The sequence below is a fragment of the Pristis pectinata genome, chromosome 11 (assembly GCF_009764475.1).
Source record: "Pristis pectinata isolate sPriPec2 chromosome 11, sPriPec2.1.pri, whole genome shotgun sequence".
Classification (NCBI taxonomy): Eukaryota; Metazoa; Chordata; class Chondrichthyes; order Rhinopristiformes; family Pristidae; genus Pristis; species Pristis pectinata.
The window spans coordinates 1,459,473-1,484,475 of NC_067415.1; the positions used below are offsets into that span (position 1 = coordinate 1,459,473).

Sequence of the window (25,003 nt, forward strand, 5' to 3'; positions counted from 1 at the left end):
TGGTCATTACACTATACACTTTTCAGAAGTTAAGTACACACATGCATTTTTAAAACACTCTTCCAATAAGAACTCAGAGGCAGAAGTCAAATGCAGCCCTCAATTGTACTACAAGTGACACAATTCAGACTAGGAACTAAAACTAATCCTCCTACAAACTTCAAACTTTACACAGGAAGAATTTTTTTTATTAAAAACAGACTTAGTCACAGGACTAAGTCTGAAAACTTACAACTCTACAACTTGATTGAAAACCCTAAGTCTTACAAATTTCTATAGATGTACAGTGGAGAGCATTCTAACTGGTTGCATCACAGCCTGGTATGGATCTCCAATGCATAGGATCGCAAGGGGCTGCAAAGGGTTGTAGACTCAGCCAGCTTCACCACAGGCAAAACCCTCTCCACTATCAAGGACATCTTCAAGAGGCGGTGCCTCAAGGCAGCGACATCCATCACTAAGGACGCTCACCATCCAGGACATGCTGTCATCTCGTTAGCACCATTGGGGAGGTGGTACAGGAGCCTGAAGACCCATAGCCAGTGATTCAGGAACAGGTTCTTCCCCCCCCACCATCAGATTTCTGAACAATCCATGAACACTACCTCATTCCTTTTTTTGCACTATTTATTTGTATAATTTATAGATTTATGTCTTTGCACTGTACTGCTGCCACAAAACAACACATTTCATGTCATATGCCAGTGATAATAAACCTGATTCTGATCCCAAGGACGAGAACGTCACTGGCAGCAAGTTAGCCACTCAGTCCCCTGACCTGGATGACCATTCAGACAGATGGCGGCTGGTCAAGAGCTCTCTCTACTCCAAATCCTTCCACTAACCCTCCAGCACCACTTGGCTGGAGGAAGGAAAGTGGGGACAAGGGGCACAAGAGTCAGGTTTCTGCTAACTTTTACAAGAAGTGCTTCCTGATATCATTCCTAAATAACCCAGTTCTAAATTTCAAGATTACCCACCCCTCCTCCATCTACTGCTTATAAACGTGAATCCTTAACCATCAACAACTCTGTTGAAGGTACATCAAATCAAACATCAACCATTTCCCTCTGCATGTGCCACCTGATCTGAGGACACCAGACACTGCAGATGCTGGAGTAACTGATGCAGGATTTCCACCCAAAACTTCGACAATGTCCCCACCCCCCAGATGCTGCTTCTACTGCTGTTCCTCTGGTAGATTGTTTGTTCTGCCTGATTGGAGTCATCTGTAAATCCAGCCTCAGCATCATTCTGCTGAATTCTCTGTAGTGGGTAGCTGTGAACCTGGCACATCTCAAACATCAACACACTCACCTTGTTCCCTCCCTGGTCCACGTAACGCGCTGTGTTGTTGTAAACCCGCAGCATTGGTACGAGGCCATTGCTGCTTCCATTGGTCTGAAACGACAAGGAGTCACTGAAGTGCACAACGGTTACCTGTGTTTATACAGCACCCAGAACTATGGGGTTAAGGACACCACTGGGTCCCTGGTAACACAAGTGTTAGCAAGTATTTGATGGGGCACACAAAAATTTAGAACTCATGACAAGCCGTAACAAGCAATTGCTTGGGCACCTGAGGGGCAACTTTTTCCACACAGAGGATGGTGGGAATGTGGAACGAGCTGCCAGAGGAAGGGGTTGAGGCAGTACAATAATAACACTTAAAAGGAACTCGGACAGGTACATGGATAGGACATGTTTAGAAGAATATGGACCAAACACGGGCAAATGGGACTAGCCTGGATGGGCATCTTGGTTGGCATGGACCAGTTGGCCTGAAGAGCCTGCTTCCATGCTGTATGACTATGACACACAGGAGGCCAGGACTGGAGAGCTAACTGGGTTTTTAAGCTGTTGAGTTATAGGATGCAGACATCGGTGGAAAGGCCAGCATTTTTTTTTGCCCACCCTCAGCATTGTTCCTTAATAGAGTCTTCATTTCTAGGGCAATGTGGATCTGGAGTCACAAATAGTCCAGGCCAAGGACAGCAGATCTCCTTGCTTGAGGGATCTCAACAAGCTCGATGGGTTTTTTGCACAAAAATCCACTGATCATACTCACGCCTGCGATGTAGCTTCCTGTAGCTCGGATGCAGCTCACAGAAACACCAATACCCCCAGCAGATTTGGAAATTAGAGCACACTGCTTCAGGGTGTCATAAATCCCTTCAATGCTGTCATCCTTCATGGACAGCAGGAAGCAGCTGCAAGGCAAACGGCAGGCTAAGCACACACACACACAGAGAAGTCTTCAACTCAAAAAAAACTAATCATGCCAGGTGTGACTGAAGGGCAATTTCAAAGAGTGAAGCGTGGGGGAAAACGGCAGAGGGAGTCCTGCTTCAAGTGTGGTAATGATAATTAGATCAAAGGCAGCAGCAGGAAAGATACAAAGCAAGGTCTTTTATTGTTTTATCCGGATGCACTACAGGGATAACAGCAGGGGCTCCAGATAGGAAAGCATCAATTCAATCAATCCAGAGCATTAGAATGGAGTGGTGCTGAGCAGTACTTGGGAGAGCAGTGTCATAGCAGTTAGCAGTGCTGCAGCACAGTGCCAGTGACCCAGGTTTGATCCTGACCACTGGTGCTGTGTGGAGTTTGCACTTTCTCCCTATCACCATGAGGGTTTCCCCTGTGTGCTGCTAAATACACGCTGGTCAGTTAAATGGCTAACGAAAATTAGCTCTGTGGTAGGGATGTGGCAGGAGAATCAGGAGTTGAAGACATGAAAGAATAGATTATTGGGAAATAAATGGGACAAAAATGCTGAGAGCTAGCACAAACTCAAAGGCCAAATGGCCTCTTACGACATAACTAAACGAGAAACCATATGAAACACGAAGGAAGAAAACAGTTAGCCTCCCTGAAGGCCATCATCAACAGACAAACTGTGGCAGTGAGTGAAGATAATGAAATCAGAAGAATTAAAGACATTTTCAAAGTTGTTTAGGGTTAAGTCTGACAGTTGTCAACAATCCAAGTAACTGACTCCCTAACTCTGGTAGCATCAGATGTATGGAAGGGATCTAGTCACACTGAAAACTTCCAAAAACCTTATAAGAATGGGAAGAATTAATCTCTGCTTCATTAATATTAAATTAACCCACAATCCCTTTGTATGAAAGCGTAAAGATCCACAAGCCAGGGCAGCAGAGAATGGAAGAATGAGAAGTATATCAGGAGTTGGAAACAGATGAGGTCTTCAGGCTTTGGAGACTAGGAGCACAGTACCTGGAGAGTTGAGGCCTGTTGGTGCCAGCATTGAACAAGGTGGGAGATGCGTGAGTGAACCACTTTTCCGACAGCAGGTTGTATGTTTCAATGGCAGCATCAATGTCACACTTGTGGATTCCAACAGAGACCCTCATCAGCATGTGCTGGGGACGTTCAGCCACTAGAAAACAACAGCCCAAATCAAACTGAATGGAGATACCAACATACAAAGGAGCAGCCTGCTCTACCATTGAAGATGTGGACAATTGTATTGCAAGCTCAACCTCACATTCTCTTTCACTTCACGGGTTATCAGATATCCATCTGCTACTGCCTTAAAATTATTCAAAGATTCTTTTCATCAAAGGACAAAACAAGCAGAGTTCTAAAGACTCAACTGTCAAAATACCTCTCTGCATCTGCCCTGAATGGGTGATCTCCAATTCTGGATTGTCCCACAAAAGGAAACATCCTCTCCATTCTGTCAAGACCTCTTGGATCTGATGTTTCAATCAAGATACCTCTCACTCTTCTAAATTCCAGCAGATACAAATCCATCCTGCCCAGCTTTTCCTCATGAGATAACCTACCATTCCCGGTACTAGTCTAGTAAAGGTTCAATGAACTTTACTTCCAACACATTTATATCCTTCCTAAGTAAGGAGACCAATTCTGTACACAGTCCTCTGGATGTAGTCCCACTAATGCCCCATATAACTGAAGCATCACCTCCCAACTTTTGAATTCAATTTCCCTTGCAGTGGAGGAACACTCTGTTAGCATCGCTAATTACTTGCTCTACCTGCAGACTAGCCTTTTGCAAATCATGCACCAGGACATCAAGATCCTTCTGCTACTTTACCATTTAGATAATGATTCTTGTTTACTTATTCCTACCAAATTAGATAGATTTCCCCCCCATATATGATACCACATTTGCCAGATCTTTGCCCATTCACTTAAACTATTCATGTCCCTTTGCAGCCTCCAGAGTCTTCTTCACAACTTAACTTTCCTACCTACCTTTGTACGTCATTAGCAAATTTAGCAACTGAACCATCGGTGCCTTTACCCAGGTCATTTACAGAAATGGTAAAACATTGAGACTCTAGCCCTGATCCATGACATACCACTAATTATATCTCACCAACCAGGGAACAAAACATTTATGCCCACTGTTTCCTGCAGCCAGTCAATCTCTTATCCACAAAAATGTATTACTCCTACATTGTGAAGCTTTATGTTCCACAATAACCTTTGATGTGGCACCTTATCAAATACCTTCTGAAAATCTTAACAGACTGGTTCCCCTTTTTCCCAACATGGTACTTCTTCAAAGAAACAATAAATTGGCCAAACACTATTTACTTTTAACAAAATAATCTTGACTTTGCTGATTACCTTGAACCTTTCTGATGCCCTGCTTCAACACATTAAATAACCTTTTCCCTCTGACAGACGTTAATCTAACTGGCCAGTAACTCCCCATCTTTAAGTAACAAAGTAGTTAGTCATTATTTTCCAATATAATGGACCCCCATTTAGAAACATTAAAACTAGTGCATTAACTATCTCACTAGCCACATCTTTTAAGACTCTAGCACAAAGTCCATCAGTACCAAAAAGATTTAAATGAACACCTTGGAACAAAGTTATCTTTCATTTTCTTTGCCTGCGACCCCTCTATTTGGACATTTACAGGTCCTCCCCAGGTTATGAATGCATGACTAATGGACACGCAGCACATATGAACAAGTGTTTGGGTGACCAGAGGAACAGATGGGGATGGATTTGCCAGCTGCTCAACATCTTCTGCCAGGTGGGAATGGGACATTTTCACATGCACTTTCTCCCCATCACCACAAGCTGCAACAATCAGGGACTGGGTCGAACTAAGCAGAGCTGCAGGTGCTGAGCAGATTCACTCACTCACCGAGACAGAGAGGCTGATGGCGGCCACTCTTACCGCACCTACTCACTCTCCCGTCACAGCCGTTTGTGATCCTCTCCCAGACATTGTTGTTCATTTCTGACTTATGAACAGTTCACGTTACAAGCAGTTCTCTGGAACAGAACCCTGTTGTAACCTGGGAACTGCCTGATCCCATAAAAATTGAAAATGCCAAAAATCCAAAGTGAATATTGCTCTTCCACTGGAATGTGGCCGGAATGGAGTAGCTGAAATGTTGCATCCAAGGGAGAGATCTCTCTCTCTCTCTCACACACATAGTGTTGCCTGCCCAATCATTGAGAGATTTCAGGGAGATATCTCACTGCATCCTTATCAAGATAGAGCAGCATAAGGTACATACCTTTTCCATTGATCTTCAGCAGATAAGAACGTTCTAACGTCTGTGAAAAGAAATAGCAGGAATAAGATAACATCACAAAAGGGAACTGCAACAAAGCCAGCAACATCTCTGAAAAAACCTACCTTGAATCCGAAGAAATTATAGGAGAAGTCCCGATCGTAGATGATGGCAGAATTCAGGCGCTGAAGAGAAAGAACAGATCACTTAAGTACCATTCTGTTGAATTCTAGATCTGTTGACCGAGCAGACCTCAAGAAAAGACAGTTTCCTGAACACAGTGATCATAAACACACATACAGCTCTAGTCAGGCTCTCCACACCACACCATTAAATCAGTTGCTTTTAGTAGAGATTCCATCTGACCCCACACCCAGAGGACAAAGGCACTTACATCTTTATTTTCAAGCACAATATCCAAGGTTTCCTTGGAAATCATGGGTGAGTGGCTGTTAGTCAGAGGGTTCACATAATTATATAGATCTTCCATAACGTCTGGAAAAGAAAATAGTCATGAGATGCAAATGAATGGCAACGTACTAGCTACAAAGACGAACACCCCAATCACAGTAATGCCCAAAGCTTTTAATCAGCAATGTCAAACAACCAAAAGGATGACTGACTGGGGAAATTCAAAGTTTGCCACACTGACATAACCATAGAAGACAAAGGATAATGAACATTGTTTAGGCAGGAGTTTGGTTGTCTCTAATCTGCATTGGACCTGCCAGGGAATGTTTGACAAAACAGTATCAAGGAAGTTTTATTCAATATTTAGCCCCTGCTGTCCCTGCCCTAGGAACATTTGATGTGGCAATGTAGAGGCAGCTTACTAAATATTTAAGCTGTGCTGGACTGGCACTGGGCGAGTTGATCCAGATGCATGACCAACTTCTGACTGTGTTCAGTCCTGACTGCAAGATAATGAGTAATGCCTATTTGCTACAGGGGCTATCACACTGCCGGGATTATTTCTATAAACTCCTGACAGTAAACAGGAATTAGAGGAACAATTATGCAGCAAACTGCAGAAAGGTACAAGAGCAATAGGGTTACAGTAACAGGGGATTTTTAACTTTCCCAACATTGACTATGATTGCCTTAGAGACTGGGGCTTAGTCTGGATGAAAAACATACTGATGCTGGAGGAACTCAGCAGGCCAGGCAGCATCAGGCAGTCAACGTTTCTGATCAGGACCCTTCTTCAGGGCTGAGGATAGGAAAAGAGGAAGCCCAAGGACAGAAAAGCAGAGCAGTGATAGGGGGACGAAAGAGGGGAGGCGGGGTGGACACAGGGTGGTGATAGGTAGATGCAGGTAAGAGACAGTGATAGGCAGGTGCGGGGGAGGAGGGGAGAACAGATCCACCAGGGGATGGGTCAAAGGTATGGAGAGAGAGGAAAAAAAAGAGGCTAGGAAAGGGAAGAAGAGAAGAAGCATGGTGGGGTGGAGTGGGGGGTGTTTGTGGGGAAAGTGGGGTGGTGGGGGGGGGTGGAGTGGAGAGATATTACCTAAAGTGGGAGAATTCAATATTCATGATATTAGGCTGCAAGGTTCCAAGACTGCTTGAAATTCTCCTGGCAGTGGAGGAGGCAGAGGACTGTCATATCAGTGATAGTGTGGGAGGGGGAGTTGAAGTGACTGGCAACGGGGAGATGCAGGTCGCGGTTACGGACAGAGAACAGGTGTTCTGCAAAACAGTCACCTAGTGTGCATTTGGTCTTACCAATGTAGAGGAGGCCACACTAGGAGCACCAAACGCAGTAGATGATATTACAGGAGGTGCAGGTTAAGTTCTGTCTCACCTGAAAGGACTGTTTGGGTCCCTGGATGGAGGCGGTGTAGGGGCAGGTGTTGCACCTATGGTGGGGGCAGTGGAAGGTTCCCAGGGTGGGGGGTGGGAGAGGAGTGAACTAGGGAGTCGTAGAGAGCACGGTCCCTGTGAAAGGCAGAAAGGCGTGGGGAGGGGGAAGATGTGCTTGGTAGTGGGATCCTGTTGGAGATGGTGGAAATGGTGGAGAATGATGTGTTGGATACACAGGCTGGTGGGATGAAATGTGAGGACAAGGGGGACCCTGTCCCTGTTGGGTCTGGGAGGGGTGGGGGTGAGAGCAGAGGTGCGGGAAATGGCAGAGATACGGGTGCAAGCTCTCTCAACTACAGTCAGCGGGAAGCCCCGGTTAGAAAAGAAGTTGGACATCTCGGATGGCCTGGAGTGGAAAGCCTCATCATGGGAGTAGATGCAGCGGAGGCAGAGAAATTGAGAAAAAGGGATCACGTCCTTGCAAGAGACAGGGTGGAAGGAGCTGTAATCAAGGTAGCTGTGGGCATCAGTGGGTTTGTAGATGATGTCACTGATGTCTCCTCAGATGGAGACGGAAAGATCAAGGAAGGAGAGAGAGGTGGCTTAGGTAGTCCAAGTGAATTGGAGAGCTGGGTGAAAATTAGTGGTGAAATTTACGAAACTGTCAAGTTCCGCACAGGTACAAGAGGTGGTGGATGTCTTATGGACATTTGTAAGGCATTTGAGAAGGTCCTACACCGTAGGTTTGTGCAGAAGGTTAAAGCACAAATGGGATCCAAGGAGAGCTGACTAATTAGATCCCAAATTGGCTTGGTAGAGGCAGAAGGGTGGTGGTGGTAAGTTGCTTTTCTGATTGGAAATCTGACCAGTGGTGTATCATATGGATCAGTGCTGGGATTCTTGTTGTCTGTGAAATATATTAACCATTTGGATATGAATGTAGAAGTTTACAGATGACAAAGAATGGTGGTGCTGTGAATAAGGCAAGTTGTCTAGGGCTACAGCAGGCTATAGATCAGATGGGATGTTTCATGGCAGATGGAATTTAATCTCAATGAGTGCAAATTAATGTATTTTGGGAAGTCAAATGAACAGAAAGACCTTAGGGGTCAGTCCAGTTTCCTGAAAGTGGCAACACAGGTAGATAGGGTGGTGAAAAAGGCATGTTTGCCTTCATTGGTCAGGGGATAGAATATAAAGGTTAGGATGTTATGTTGCAACTTTACAAAACACTGGCCAAACCACACATGGAATATTGATTGCAGTTCTGGTGGACATACTAAAGGATGTGGCTGCAGAGGAGATTCATCAGGACATTGCCTGGATTGGAGGACTTTAGTTATGGGGAGAGATTGGATAGGCTGGGCTTGTTTTCTCTGGAGCAAAGGAGGCTGAGTGAAAATTTTAAATTCAATCTACCAAGTTACCATGGATCCCATGTGCCTTAATATTCTGGATCAGCCTATCATGAATGACCTCATTGGATGCTTTACTAAAGTCCATGTATACAACACCCACTGGCCTACCATGATAACAGGGGTTGTTGTAATGGGAGACTTAATATTGATTGGCACCTCCTTAGTGCAAAAGCTTAAGGTGGGGCAGAATTTGTTAGGTGTGTCCAGGAAGGATTCCTGACACTGTATGTGGACAGGCCAATTAGCAGAGGCGCCATACTGGATCTAGTACTAGGCAATGAATCTGGTCAGGTGACAGACCTTTCAGTAGGTGAGCATTTCAGGGATAATGACCACAACTTCCTGACCTTCAGCATAACTATGGACAAGGATTGGAGCAGATGATATGGGTAAGTTTTTAAATGGGTGGGGGAGGGTTAATTAAGACTGTATTAGGCAGGAACTTGGGAGCGTAAATTGGGAACAGATGTTCAGGGAAATGTACAGCAGAAATGTGGAGGTTGTTTAGGGCAGACTTGCAAGGGGTTCTGGATAGGTTTGCCCCAATGAGACAGGGAAAGGATGGTAGGGTGAAGGAACCGTGGTTGACGAGAGGGGTGAAACATTTAGTCAAGAGGAAGAAGGAAGCATATTTAAGCTTCAGGAAGCAAAAATCAGATAGGGCTCTTGAGAATTATAAGGTAGCCAGGAAGGAGCTTAAGAAGGGACTTCGGAGAGCTAGAAGGGGACATGAGAAGGCCTTGGCAAGTAGGATTAAGGAAAACCCCAAAGCTTTTTACATGTATGTGTAAAACAGGAGGATGACTAGAGTGGGGGTAGGACCGCTCAGGGATAAAGGGGCAAACGTGTGCCTGGAGGCAAAGGAGATAGGGGAGGTCCTTAATGAATATTTTGCTTCAGTGTTCACTAGGGAGAGGGACTTTGACGAATGTGAGGTCAGCGTAGAACAGGCTTATGTGCTGCAGCATGTTGAGGTTAAGAGGTAGCGTTGGAGCTTCTGAAAAACACTCGGATAGATAAGTCCCTAGGGCCAGACGGGATATACCCCAGGTTACTACGGGAGGTGAGGGAAGAGATTTCTGGGGCGTTGATGATGATCTTTGTCTCCTCCCTGGCCACAGGAGTGCTACCGGAGGATGGCAAATGTTGCTCCCTTGTTCAAGAAAGGTAATAGGGATAATCCTGACAATTAGACCAGTGAGTCTTACATCAGTGGTCAGCAAGCTATTGGAGAGGATTCTTAGGGACAGGATTTGAGGATTTGAATAAGTATAGTCTTAGGGAGAGTCAGCATGGCTTTGTGAGGGGCAGGTTGTGCCTCGCGAGCCAAATTGTACTTTGAGGTGACAAAACAAATAGATGAAAGTAGTGGTGGATGTGGTGTATAGGGACCTTAGTAAGGCATTTGACTGGTTCCCCATGGTAGGCTCATCCAGAAAGTCATGAGGCATGGGATCCATGGAGACTTGGCTGCATGGATTCAGAATTGGCTTGCCCACAGAAGGCAGAGGGTGGTAGTGGATGGAGAGTATTCTGCCTGGAGGTTGGTGACTAGTGGTGTTCTGCAGGGATCTGTTCTGAGACCCCTGCTCTTTGTGACCTTTTACAAATTACTCGGATGAGGAAGTGGGATGAGTTGGTAAGTTTGCAGATGACACGAAGGTTGGAGATGTGGATAGTGTAGAAGGTTGTCGTAAGTTACAACGGGATATGGACAGGATGCGGAGTTGGGTGGAGAAGTGGTAGATGGAGTTCAATATGGAAAGGTGTGAAGTGATGCACTTTGGAAGATCAAACTTGAAGGCGAAGTACAAGGTTAATGGCAGGATTCTTAGCAGTGTGAAGGAATAGAGGGATCTTGGGGTCCAAGTCCATAGATCCCTCAAAGTTGCCACGCAAGTTGATAGGGTGTTTAAGAAGGCAAATGGTGTGCTGGCCTTCATTAGTCAGGGGATTGAGTTCAAGAGCCGCGAGGTAATGTTGTGGCTCCATAAAATTCTGGTTAGACCAATAACTCTGGTATTGTATTCAGTTCTGGTTGCCTCATTATTGGAAGGACGTGGAAGCTTTAGAGAGGGTGCAGAGGAGATTTACCAGGATGCTGCCTGAATTAGAGAACACGTCTTATGAGGAAAGGTTGAGTGAGCTAGGGCTTTCTCTCTGGAGCGACACAGGGTGAAAGGCGACTTGATCGAGGTGTATAAGATTATGAGGGACAGAGTTGAAAGCCAGCACCTTTTCCCTAGAGGAGCAATGGCCATTATCAGAGGATATCAGTTTAAGGTCAGAGAAGGAAAGGTCAGGGGAGATGTCAGAGGTAGGATGTGGTGGTAGGGGCTGATACAATAGGGACATTTAAAAGACTCTTAGATAGGCATGTGGATATAAGAAAAATGGAAAGTTATGGGCTGTGTAGGAGGGAAGGGTTAGATTGATCATGGAGTGGGTGATTATATAGGTCAGCACAACATTGTGGGCCGAAGGGCCCGTACTGTGCTGTACTGTACTGTTCTATGTACTCTCAATCATCTTCACCTGCTCAAACATTCAACCAAGTTTGTAAGATATGGCCTCCCCCACACAGAGCCATGCTGACTATCCCTAATGAGTCCATGCTTTTCCAGATACAAGTAGGTCCTATCCCTTAAAATCTTTTCCAATAATTTCCCTAACACTGATGTAAGGCTGAACAGCCCTCTTACAAAATCACAACTGACCTTTGACCATATCCTCCAAAGACCTTGCAGTCCGCAAATTTATCAAACTGTCTGCAATATCCTCAGTAACTGAGTTTTCCAGGCCATATGTAGCATCATGGTTGGCACAGACATTGTGGGCCAAAGGGCCTGTTCCTGTGCTGCATTGTCCTATGTAACACATTCGTTCTCTCAGTCACTGAATATAGATAGGGGAGATAGAATGTTTTTCTATGACAGGTGTACCAAAAACAATGCAGCGTAAGTTTAAGATGAGAGTAAGGAGTTCTAATGGGGATTTGAGGGGAAGTTTGTTTCACACAGAGTGATCGATATCTGGAACGCACTGCCGAAGGTGGTGGTAGAATCAGATAACGTCACTACGAGACATTTGGACGGGCACTTGAATAGGCAAAGCATAGAAGATACTGACCTAATGTGGACAAGTGGGATTAGTGCAGATGGGCAAGAAGGTCAGAATGGTCATGGTGGGCTGAAGGGCCCGTTTCTGTGCTGTCCTACTTTGAGTTATGGTAGTCCGTCAACATCATGGTACTCACCAGAGAACACTTTCTTGGTTTCCTTGTGGAGATTGGAGACCGCAATCCGTGCAGCCAGAATGGCATAGTCTGGATGTTTGGTTGTCATGGTGGCAGCAGTCTCTGCTGCCAATGTATCCAATTCAACAGTTGTAACACCACTATACAGGCCCTGAATCACCTTCATTGTAATCTGTGCCTGTAACAATAAAAATCAGATCAGCAGCAGTACACCAGCTACAACTTACAATCATTGGCTGGTGTGAAAGCATTTGTTGTCATCTCACATAACAAGAAATCTATCCAGGCTCCAAGTGAGCCTCCTTCCCAGGACCAGGCCGAAACAGCAATGCTTATATAAAGCTTGTGTAAAGACTTTCATTTCTGGAGCACTCATCACAACTTAAAGATGCTCCAAAGCATCTTACAACCATTTTGTTTTAAAAATGTAATCACTGCTATAATGACAAAAACACGGTAGCCAATCAGTGCATTGCAAGTTCCCATAAGCAGCAACATGATTACACAATAATAAGTTTCTTCAACACTGGTGGAATGATACACAGCCAGGATATTGAGGAGAGGTCCCTTGTAAAATGGCGCTGTGTCATCTTTAACATTCACTTGTAACATCTCTGACAGTCTAGGACTGGGAGTATCAGCCTAGAACTTGTGTCCAGGCCCTAGAGAGGCAGCAGAGGCAAAAGTGCCGACATCCAAGGCACTGCTGATATTCAAAGCAACTAATACAGACTTTTTGGTTGAATCAACCCGATTTCATCACCTTTTCCACTGAGTTAGCTCCTCTAAGGAAGGACACTGTGGTTGATGGAACTCTGCCGTGCCTGGGTACTAAATTCCCATCAGCTTCTAAATGGTAGAGATTTTTTTGCAACCTTTAACACTAATTACAAATGTGCTTCAATAACTGCAAAGCAATTTGGGGTGTTGCAAGGACAGGCAAGAAGATATGGAAATGGTTTTCCAGACGCTCCCAATGATTTAGAGCTCGGCTTAATGAAAATTACCCCGGAAATCAAAGGCAGATCTCAAGTGTGTTTATGAAATGGATTTAATTTTGGAATTGGTTGCTGGCCAATCACAGCAGAAGATCATGAACATAATAAGCTACTCACTGGATCTACAAATTCAGGATTCAGACCATAACACAGTTTCTGGATCCGGGAAGTAATCTTGTCAAACATGACTCTCTCCTGACGACCATCTGCAAAACAGAGTACCACAGATTAAACATTGCTTTTCTTGGCCATCACAGCACCTTTCAGTTACACAACAGCTTTGGTGCGAAATAGTCGTTGAACAATATAGCACAGAAACAGGCCATTCAGCCCACCACGTCCACACCAACCTGTGGGAATGCATCTGCATTAATCCCATCCTCCAGCACCTAGCCCAGAGCCTTCTACGCCTGGCAATTCAAGTGCTCATCCAGACACTTAAATGCTTTCAGCGACCCTGCCACCACCACTCTCTCAGCAACCCTGCCACCACCACTCTCTCAGGCTGTGTATTCCAAATACTCATCACCCTGAGTGGACAAAGATCCCCCTCAGTTCTCCTAAGTCTATGTCCTCTAATTTTATCTATCTCCAATATAGTGGGGAATGGTTTCCTACAGTTAACCCCATCCACACTCCTCAATTTTATATAACTCAATCTTGTCCCCTCTTAACCTTCCCTGCTCCAGGAAACAGTCCAAGCCTCTCCAATCCCATAGTGTGGTGACCAGAACAGCAGCAGTACTCCAGATGAGGTCTGATCGATGTTTTAAGTTTGAGCATAACCTCCACCCACTTGTATTCAGTGCCCTGACTAATTAATCCAGTATCCCATATGCCTTCTTAACTACATTACCTACCCGCGCTGCCACCTTAAGATTCTTGGACTTGAATACCAATGTCTCTCTGTTCCTCAATACTCCCCTGGACCCTACCATTCACGGCATATCCTAGCCTCGTTAGTACTCCCAAAATGTATCACCACACTCATCTGGATTAAACTGCACCTGCCATTTCATCAACACATCAATATCATCCTATAGCCCAAGACCATCCCTCCACTGTCAACAGCTCCACCAATCTTCGTGTCATCTGTGAACTTACTGATCATGCCTCCTACGTTCACATGTACTACAAACAGCAGGGGTCCCAGCACTGATTTCTGTGGAACACCACTAGTTATTGGCATCCAATCAGATAAACAGCACACTACTATCACTGTCTCCTATTGCCAAGCCAATTTTGGATTCAATTTACCCCGAATCCCATAGGCCCCAACCTTTTTAAAATTTTACAGCGTGGTAAGAGGCCCTTCCGGCCCAATGAGTCCACGCCGCCCATTTTAAACCAAAATTAACCTACCCGTACGTCTTTGCAATGAGAGAGGAAACCGGAGCACCCGGAGGAAACCCACACAGACACGGGAGAACGTACAAACTCCTTAAAGACAGCAATGGGAATCGAACCCCAATCGCTGGCGCTGTAATAGTGTTGCGCTAACCGCTACTCTACTGTGCAGTCTTTTGGACCAATCATGTAGGACGCCATCAAAGGCCTTACTGATGTCTGTGCAATCCACACCTATGGCACTACCCTCACTTTTTTTTAATCCACTCAGGTTCGTCAGACAGGATCTGCCTTTGTTAAAGCCATGTTGACCATCTCTCATGAGTCCCTGCCTTTCCAAATGATCATTAATACCATCCCTCAATTTTTTTTCTCAATAACTTCCCTTACAATGATGTTAGGTTTACAGGTCTGAAGTTCCCATAACACTTCAGCAATGTGATTACCAACCAATTATTTGGCACCAAGGGGCTTAAAACAGATGACCAATAGTCAAGTCAAAGTTGAAAGAGACAAATGTTTCAGAAGGGAATACCAGATTTTTAACTCAAACTTTTAACTTTCCACATATTGACTGGGACTCCCACACTGTGGGAGGGTTGGATGGCTTGGAATTTGTCAAATGTGTTCAGGAAAGTTTTCCAAATCAATATATGGAGGTACCAACAAGACAGAATGCAATACTTGATCTCCTATTAGGGAACCAGGCAGATCAGGTGACAGAAGTATGTGTAGGTGAGCATTTTGGGTCCAGTGACCATAATGCAACTAGTTTCAAGATAACTATAGATAAGGATAGGTCTGGTCCTCAAGTGGTGGTTCTAAATTGGAGAAAGGCCAACTTTGTGGAAATGAGAAAGGATCTAGGTATGGTGGATTGGGATAAGTTATTTTCTGGCAAGGATGTGCTCAGTAAATGGAAAGCCTTCAAAGATGAAATTTTGAGAGTGCAGAGTTTGTATGTTCCTGTCAGGATTAAAGGCAAAGGTAACAAGCATAGGGAACCTTGGTTTTCAAGGGATATTGGTGAGCTGGTTAAGAAAAAGAGAGAGGTGTATAGCAGGTATAGGCAACTAGGAGCAGATGAGGTACTTGAAGAGTATAGGAAATGTAAGAAAATACTAAAAAAGGAAATCAGGAAGGCAAAAAGACATGAGGCTGCTTTGGCAGATAATGTGAAGGTAAACCCAAAGGGTTTCTACAAGTACATTAAGAGCAAAAGGAGAGTAAGAGACAGAATTCGTCCCCTAGATCAGAATGGTCATATACGTGTGGAGCCTCAGGAGATGGGGGAGGTCTTAAACAGTTTTTTTGCATCAGTATTTACTTAGGAAACTGGCATCGTGGATATGGAAGGAAGGGAAACAAGCACTAGTGTCATGGAACATATAGAGATTAAAAAGGAGGTACTTGATGCTTTACAGCGAATAAAGGTAGATAAATCCCCGGGGCCTGACAAGATATTTCCTTGGACCTTGAGAGAGACTAGTGTAGAAATTGCAGGGGCCCTGGCAGATATATTTAAAATGTCCTTAGCCACAGGTGCGGTGCCAGAGGACTGGAGGATAGCTCATATTGTTCCATTGTTTAAGAAAGGCTCTAAGAGTAAACCAGGTAATTACAGGCCAGAGAGCCTGACATCAGTAGTGGGTAAATTATTGGAAGGTGTTCTGAGAGATAGGACATATAAGTATTTGGACAGCCAAGGGTTGATTAAGGATAGTCAGCATGGCTTTGTGCATGGTAGATCGTGTTTAACGAATCTTGGAGTTTTTTGAGGAGGTCACTAAGAAAGTAGATGAAGGTAAGGCTGTGGATGTTGTCTTCATGGACTTTGGTAAGGCCTTTGACAAGGTCCCACATGGGAGATTAGTTCAGAAGGTTCAGTCAATGGGTATCCATGGAAAGGTTGTAAACTGGATTCGAAATTGGCTGCGTGGGAGAAGACAGAGTGGTTGTGGATGGTTGTTTCTCAGATTAGAGGCCTGTGACTAGTGGTGTGCCTCAGGGATCTGTGTTGGGGCCATTGTTGTTTGTTGTATGTATCAATGATCTAGAAGATAATGTGGTAAATTGGATCAGGAAGTTTGCAGATGACACTAAGATTGGAGGTGTAGTGGACAGCGAGGAAGGCTTTCAAAGCTTGCAGAGGGATCTGGACCAAATAAAAAAATGGTCCAGAAAACTGCAGATGGAATTTAATGCAGACAAGTGTGAGGTGTTGCATTTTGGAAGGACAAATCAAGGTAGGACATACACAGTAAATGGTAGGGCACTAAGGAGCACAGAGGAACAAAGGGATCTGGGAGTTCAGACAGGATTGTAAAAAAAGGCTTTTGGCATCCTGGCATTCATAAATCAAAGTATTGAATATAGGAGTTGGGATGTGATGGTGAGGCCGTTATAAGACATTGGTGAGGCCAAATTTGGAGTATTGTGTGCAGTTCTGGTCACCGAACTATAGGAAGAATATCAGTAAGATTGAAAGAGTGCAGAGGAGATTTACTAGAATGTTGCTGGGTCTTCAGGAGTTGAGTTACAGGGAAAGATTGAACAGGTTAGGACTTTATTCCTTGGAGCACAGAAGAATGAGGGGAGATTTGATAGAGGTTGACAAAATTATGAGGGGTATAGACAGAGTTAATGCAAGTAGGCTCTTTCCACCTAGGTTAGGAGAGATAAGTACGAGAGGACATGTCTTTATGGTGAAAGGGGAAAGGTTTAGGGGGAACTTCTTCATTCAGAGTGGTGGGAGTGTGGAACAAGCTGCCATCTGATGTGGTAAATGCGGGCTCACTCTAAGTTTTAAGAATAAATTGGATAGATACATGGACGGGAGAGGTCTGGAGGGTTATGGACTGGGTGCAGGTAAGTGGGACTAGAGGAATAACGCTTCGGCACAGACTAGAAGGGCCAAATGGCCTGTTTTCTGTGCTGTAGTGTTCTATGGTTCTAAAAGACCAGCAAAAATTAATTTGGGTCCCTCACAAGCTTAAACAAGAGAAAACATTGAGGAATAAGGAAATGGCAAACAAAATAAATATTGTGTCTGATGGCACAAAAGATGACACACAAAACCTCTCAGATATGGTGGGCGACTACAGGTTCCTGTACCCATGTAGACTCCAAGTAATAAGTGATTTATTACCAAAACATACTACTTTCATTTATCTATTCACTGCAATTAAACAAGGCCTGGGACAGCACCTGGAACATAATGCAGTTTTGGCCTCCTTACCCAAAAGGATAAATTTGTCGAGGGATTATAGCAAAGATTCCATAGACTGGGCTCGGAGATATCTGGTTTGCTATACAAGGAGAGAATGAGTAGACTATACCATTGAAAGGAGATTTAATTCAATTGTTCAGAATTCTTACAGGGCATAATAGGCTGGATACTTCTCATTGCCCAGGGGCAATGGTCTCAGAATAAGGGGTAAACCCTGTAGAACCAGCCTGGGTGTAGTGGATCTTTGGAATTCTCTACTCTGGAGTGCCAGTTATTGGGTTTAATCAAAACAGATCAACTGATTTTCTGGATATCAAAAAAATCAGAAATATGGTAAAAGTGAAGGAAAATGGCTCAAAAGGCCAAATGGTATACCCTATTCTTACATAATCTTATGACCTTCATTTCCTAGTTGTTTATCCATTCTGCCCGGTACTATCGGCTTTCCAACTACAATTAGGCACCATCAGAATATCTAAAATTTATACTTTTGATTACTCACATCTAAATTGTGAGCAGCAGTGGTCCCAGTACATAGAAACAACAGTTAACAATTCGGTCCCGTTTACTCCTCTGGCAAAGTCATTCAGTTTGACCAAAGAAAAGCATTTCCTTAATTAGCTCGCGGATCGGACCAGCTATAAACTCTTCAGCTTCACTGTTTCCTGGGTCAACCTTCGCTCACACACTAGGCTGGGTCTGTTCTGGAGCCGGGGTTACAGTGCTCCCCGCGCTAGGCTGGCTCAGCCCAATTTCCAGGCGGTTACCCGGGTGGGTAACGTCCGGATTTGCCGGGGAGCTCTTGTGTGCCAGCCTGGAATAGTGATCTCGGAGCTCGGCCCGGTGATTGGCTCACCCCCTTCCCGCCACTCCGGCAACCCAGCCCTTCGGCGCCAAATTCAAACCGCAAACAGGCGGGAAGGGCAACACAAAGGGAGATGAATGGAGGTGACCGGGCACTGGGGAGCCAGCAGCTCTCACCTCCCCCCAGGGAGGTCACCAGGACAGATAAACCCCCTCGGACCCCGGAGCAAACAATGCCCCTGTCCTAACGCCGGCGATGGAGCAGTCACAGCCCCAGAAACGCCGGCACAGGCATGACTGACGCTACCCCTGCTCTCCGTCAGCTCCAGAGCAGGACATAAACCTGAGCGAAGGGCCCGGACCCGAAACATGCCCCGTCTGTGCACAGACACCGCCTGAGCTACCAAGTCTTCAGCATTCACTTGACATTGACAAGCAGGCACCAGTCCCCGAGCAGCCCCAAGACCAGGGACTGCTGGGTGTAAAGGATCAAGGTCCGTGATCCACAGATAACACAATTGCCCAATCCCCAAATCAATCTCTGTCAATGAGTGTCCAACAGACCCAGACAGGGCTGAGCGATCCCAGCCACCCCCCACCCAGGGGAGGGGGTCTGGGAGCCACAGCTCCGTCCCCAGCACAATCCATCAGACTGCAGGGGGACATTTCCCTGACCCCCAGGGTACCGGCCCCAGAATGTCACCTGCGAACAGGCCATTCAGCCCATCAGATGGCCACTACCCATCATAACCCATCCCCTGACGTTCAAAAGCCTCAACAACAGCCAGTGCCCCCAGCTAAAGAGACTCCTCTTCATCTGACACAGGATGTCGACCCGAATCGCCAACAATTCCTCTGCCCCCACAGATGCTGCTCGACCCCGAGCTCCTCCAGCAGACTGTGTTGCTCCAGATTCCAGCACCTGCTCCTGTGTCTCCTCATCTCCCCCTGGAGTGGCCCATTCCTGATCCCTGTTTCTGGACTGACCCCAGAGCTGTTGGGTGCAAGGTCCCCGCTTCCCCTCCTGGCAGCGTCGTGATCCAATGAGAACACTACTGTCCAGCCCCAGCAACCCGGGCGCCCCTGCCCCCCACCCCCCGGACCCCAGTGCGGGCGCCCCTGCCCCCCACCCCCCGGACCCCAGTGCGGGCGCCCCTGCCCCCCACCCCCCGGACCCCAGTGCGGGCGCCCCTGCCCCCCACCCCCCGGACCCCAGTGCGGGCGCCCCTGCCCCCCACCCCCCGGACCCCAGTGCGGGCGCCCCTGCCCCCCACCCCCCGGACCCCAGTGCGGGCGCCCCTGCCCCCCACCCCCCGGACCCCAGTGCGGGCGCCCCTGCCCCCCACCCCCCGGACCCCAGTGCGGGCGCCCCCGCCCGAGACAAAGGCCGGGAGGCCCCACAGACCGGCCCCCACCCTCCCGCGGGCCGCCCTCACTCCTCCTCTCACCCCGCTTCGTTGCGAGCGCAAGCCCCCAGCCCGCCCGGGGAGAGGCGCCGGCGCTCGCACCGCCTGCCCCGGGGGTCGGGGTCGGGGCCGAGCCCGTACCTCTCTTGATGACGAACATGATACCGGGGGATGGCGGGGCCGAGCGGACGTCTCCTCACCAGCGGCTCGCTGACTAAACGCGCGGGGCCGTTTCCCGCCGGAATATTTATCAGCGACGCAGCCAATCGGTGGCCAGGTTCTGCCGACAGTAGCCAATAAAAAAGGAGCATGGCTTCCTTTCGCCCAATCGCAATGAAGCTGTTGGAGGCGCCGAGGCGGGTTCATCACCCACCAATCAGGACGGAGCCCGCTTGGCCACGGTTGCTATGGCAGCGCAGGGCCCGCAAGTACCTGTGAAGCCTGAGGCTAGCGTTAAGCGCCGAGCTGCGGGCGTTGCTGGGCTGCACAGCTCGTCTTGCCCCGTCCCTGCTCCCTCCAAATACCAATGAGTTCAGCTGAGTCAGCAGTGGAGCTTGGCTGCTGATCACGTCGAGAAGGGGCTGTAGGGCTGGGAGGCCGGGCTGGCCCTCACCAGGGGCTGCAGCACAATGCTGGAGGGACTCAGCGGGCCGGCCAGCGGCTGTGGAGGGAAATGGACAGTTGAGGATTCAGGTCAACAACCTCCTCGGGACCGTCCAGATGGTCTTGACCTGAAACGTGGACTGTCCATTTTTCCCCCCACGGAGGCTGCCCGACCCGCTGGGTTCCTGCAGCAGTCTGTGTGTTGCTCCCCACTGGAGCGAGGGAGGCCGAGGGGGGGACCTCCGAGTCATCGAGGTGGACAGCACGGAAACGACTCTTTGGCCCATCACGTCCCTGCTAACCAAGCCATTTGCCCACATCCGCCTACGCCTTTGCTGTCTAAGTACATGTTCAAATGCCTTTTAAACATAATTGTATCTGCCTCCACCACCTCCTCTGGCAGCTCGTTCCATGTACCCACCACCCTCTGTGTGAAAAATGTACTTCTTAGATCTCCTTTAAATTCCTTCCCCCTCAATGAAAACCCGTGCCCTCCAATACTAGACTCCCCTACCCTCGGAAAAAGATTCTGACTATCCTAACTATGCTCCTCATAATTTTCTAAACCTCTATAAGGACACCCCTCACCCTCCTATCTTCCAGTGAGAAGAAACCCAGCCTATCCAATCTCTCCTTGTAACTACAGCCCTCCATTCCAGACAACATCCTGGTAAATCTCTTCTGCACTCTCTCTATTGCTACCACATCCTTCCTGTAGTGTGGCAACCAGAACTGTACACAATACTTTAAGTGCAATCTAACACTATTAATCTGAGATTGTATTTGCAACTCTTTCCCTCAGAGATGACCTGGACCTGCTTCATTTTGTCTACTGCCACAACAGGTCAACAGCAGATACAATTCCTCTGGCTCTTCACTCTGCTTTGGACCATCTGGACAACAGGAACTCATACATCAGTCTGCTGTCCATCGACTACAGCTCAGCGTTCAACACAATCATCCCATCCAAACTTATCATCAAGCTTCAAGACAAAACCTGGGCCTCTGTACCTCCCTCTGCAACCAGATACTCGACTTCCTCATTGGCAGTCCTCAATGCTGACCTATATAAACCTATTCCACAATCAATCTAACCCTTCCCTCCTACACAGCACATAACCCTCTATTTTTCTTACACACACATGCCTATGTAAGAGTTGTTTAAATGTCCCTATTGTATCAGCCCCTACCACCACCCTGGGAGTGGGTTCCAGGCACCCACCACTCTCTGTGTAAAAAAACTTTTTTTTACACTCTATGTAAAAAAACTACTCCCCTAAACTTTCCTCCACTCACCTTAAACAGATGTCCTCTGGTATTGGCCATTGCCACCCTGGGAAAAAGGTGCTGGCTGTCCACTCTATCTATGCCTCTCATAATCTTATACACCTCTGTCAAGTCGCCTCCCATCCTGCATCGCTCCAAAGAGAAAAGCCCTAGTTTGCTCAACCTTTCCTCGTAAGACATGCTCTCCAAGCCAGGCAGCATCCTGGTAAATCTCCTCTGCACCATCTCTAAAGCTTCCACATCCTTCCTATAATGAGGTGACCAGAACTGAACACACTACCCTAAGTGTGGTCTAACCAGAGTTTTATAGAGCTGCATCATTACCTCGTGGCTCTTGAACTCAATCCCCTGACTAATGAAGGCCAACACACCATACGCCTTCTTAACCGCCCTATCAACTTGCGTGTCAACTTCGAGGGATCTATGGACTTGGACCCCAAGATCCCTCTGTTCCTCCACACAGCGAAGAATCCCGCTATTAACTTTGTACTCTGTCTTCAAGTTCAACTTTCCACAGTGTATCACTTCACACTTCTCCAGATTGAACTCATTCTGCCACATCTCTGCCCAGCTCTGCATCCTGTCTATATCCTGTTGTAACCTACGACAACCTTCTACACTATCCACAACACCACCAACCTTTGTGTCATCTGCAAACTTACTAATCCATCCAAATCATTTATATAAATCACAAAGAGTAGGAGTCCCAGAACAGATCCCTGCGGAACAACACTAGTTACTGACCTCCAGACAGAATACTCTCCATCTTCTAAGGACCTCTGCCTTCTGTGGGAGAGCCGATTCCGAATCCATGCAGCCAAGTCTCCGTGGATCTCACGCCTCACGACTTTCTGGATGAGCCTACCATGGGGAACCTTGTCAAACGCTTTACTAAAGTCCATATACACCACATCCACCGCTCTACCTTCATCTATTTGTTTTGTCGCCTCCTCAGAAAACTCAATCAGGCTCATGAAGCACAACCTGCCCCTCACAAAGCTATGCTGACTATCCCTAATAAGACTATGCTTCTCCAAATGCTCGTAAATCCTGTCCCTAAGAATCCTCTCCAATAGCTTGCCCATCACTGATGTAAGACACACTGATCTATAATTCCCAGGATTATCCCTATTACCTTCCTTGAACATTTGCCATCCTCCAATCCTCTGGTACCACTCCTATGGCTGGGGAGGAGACAAAGATCATCATCAATGCCCCAGCAATCTCTTCCCTCGCCTCCCGTAGTAACCTGGGGTATATCCTATCTGGCCCTGAGTTCTTATCTATCCTAATGTTTTTGAGAAGCTCCAACACTACCTCATTCTTAACCTCAACATGATGCAACACATTAGCCTGTTCTACACTGACCTCACATTCGTCAAAGTCCCCCTCCCTGGTGAACACTGAAGCAAAGTATTCATTAAGGACCTCCCCTACCTCCTCCGCCTCCAGGCACATGTTACCCCCTTTATCGCTGAGCGGTCCTACCCTCACTCTAGTCATCCTCCTGTTCCTCATGTACGTGTAGAATGATTTGGGGTTTTCCTTAATTCTACTCACCAAGGCCTTCTCATGTCTCCTTCTAGCTCTCCTAAGTCCCTTCTTAAGCTCCTTGCTGCCTACCTTATAATTCTCAAGAGGCCTGTCTGAATTTTGCTTCCTGAACCTTGAGTTTGCTTCCTTCTTCCTCTTGACTAAATGTCCCACCTCTCTTGTCAACCATGGTTCTTTCACCCTCCCATCCTTTCCCTGTCTCAGTGGGACAAACCTATCCAGAACCTCTTGCAAGTCTGCCCTAAACAACCTCCATATTTCTGCTGTGCATTTCCCTGAGAACATCTGTTCCCAATTTACGATCCCAAGATCCTGCATAATACAGTCTTAATTAGCCCTCCCCCAATTAAATACTATCCCATAATGTCTGGTCCTCTCCCTGTCCATGGCTACGCTAAAGGTCAGGGAGTTGTGGTCACTATCTCCGAAATGCTCGCCCACCAAGAGATCTGTCACCTGACCAGGTTCATTGCCTAGTACTAGATCCAGTATGGCCTCTCTTCTAGTCGGCCTGTCCACATACTGTGTCAGGAATCCTTCCTGGGCACACTTAACAAATTCTGCCCCATCTAAACCTATTGCACTAAGGAGGTGCCAATCAATATTAGGGAAGTTGAAGTCTCCCATGACAACAACCCTGTTATTTTTGCACCTTTCCAAAATCTGCCTACTTATCTGCTCCTTGGTGTCCTGGTGGCTACTGGGGGTCTGTAAAATACTTCCAATAGAGTGATTGCTCCCCTCCTGTTTCTGACCTCCACCCACACTGACTCAGGAGACGATTCCTCCAGGACATCTTCCTTTTCTGCAGCTGTGATACTATTCCTGATTAGCAAAGCCACCCCCCACTCCCCCCCCCCAAACTTTTAGCCCCCTCCCTATCTCCTTTGAAACATCTAAACCCCGGAACATCCAGCAGCCATTCCTGCCCTTGCGACAGCCAAGTCTCTGTAATGGCCACAACATTGTAATTCTACGTACTGACCCACCCTCTGAGTTCATCACCCCTATTCTTAACACTTCTCGCATTAAACACGTGTCAACCCATCCAACTGACTGCAGTTATACCCTATCCACTGCTTATCCTTCCTCACAGTGTCTCTGCATATCGCATCTACCTTTACACCAACTGCTCCATCATCCGACCTAAGACTTTGGTTCCCATCCTATCTCCCTCTTGCTGATCATTAACTCAGGTGCACCTTAAGGCTGCGTGCTTAGCCCCCTGCTCTACTCTCTATACACACGTGACTGTGTGGCTAAGCTCAGCTCCAATGCCATATACAAATTCGCCAACAACACCACTTTTGTTGGACGAATCCCAGTATACAGGAGTGAGTGGTGCTGCAACAACCACCTCTCACTCAACGTCAGTAAAACTAAAGAGCTGATTGTTGACTTCAGGAAGGGGAAGGAGGGTGAACGTGCACCAGTCTACACTGGGGGATCAGCAGTGGAGAGGGTCAGCAGCTTTAAATTCCTGGGCGCTAACATATCGGACGACCTGTCCTGGGCCCAGCATACAGATGCAATCATAAGGAAGGCACGCCAGTGTCTTTAATTTCTTAGAAGGTTAAGGAGGTTCGGCTTGTCACCGAACACTCTAACAAACTTCTACAGATGTACTGTTGAAAGTATCCTGGCTGGTTGCATCACGGTCTGGGACGGCAATTTGAATGCGCAGCAACATAAGAAACTGCAGAGAGTAGTGGACTCTGCCCAATACATCACAGGCACATCCTTCCCCACCATTGGGAGTATCTACAG

The 25,003-nt window shown here is 46.9% G+C and overlaps 1 protein-coding gene across 2 annotated transcripts in view; it reads right to left on the reverse strand.

Moving 5' to 3' along the window:
• The window catches only part of rrm1 (ribonucleotide reductase M1 polypeptide), a 33,472-nt gene extending 13,404 nt beyond the window's left edge, over positions 1–20,068 (reverse strand). Inside the window, exons 1-9 of one of the 2 annotated variants that reach the window (XM_052025908.1) lie at positions 19,934–20,068; positions 13,124–13,212; positions 12,009–12,186; positions 5,926–6,026; positions 5,657–5,716; positions 5,535–5,574; positions 3,241–3,403; positions 2,069–2,210; positions 1,318–1,401 (exon numbers count right to left, since the gene is read on the reverse strand). In XM_052025908.1, the coding sequence (XP_051881868.1) occupies positions 1,318–1,401; positions 2,069–2,210; positions 3,241–3,403; positions 5,535–5,574; positions 5,657–5,716; positions 5,926–6,026; positions 12,009–12,186; positions 13,124–13,212; positions 19,934–19,952 (876 nt within the window). In that variant the 5' untranslated portion in view covers positions 19,953–20,068. Of the gene's footprint in view, positions 1–1,317; positions 1,402–2,068; positions 2,211–3,240; positions 3,404–5,534; positions 5,575–5,656; positions 5,717–5,925; positions 6,027–12,008; positions 12,187–13,123; positions 13,213–19,834 lie in introns of both variants that reach the window. The other variant, XM_052025907.1, reaches the window with a different exon arrangement.
• Positions 20,069–25,003: the final 4,935 nt, after the last annotated feature.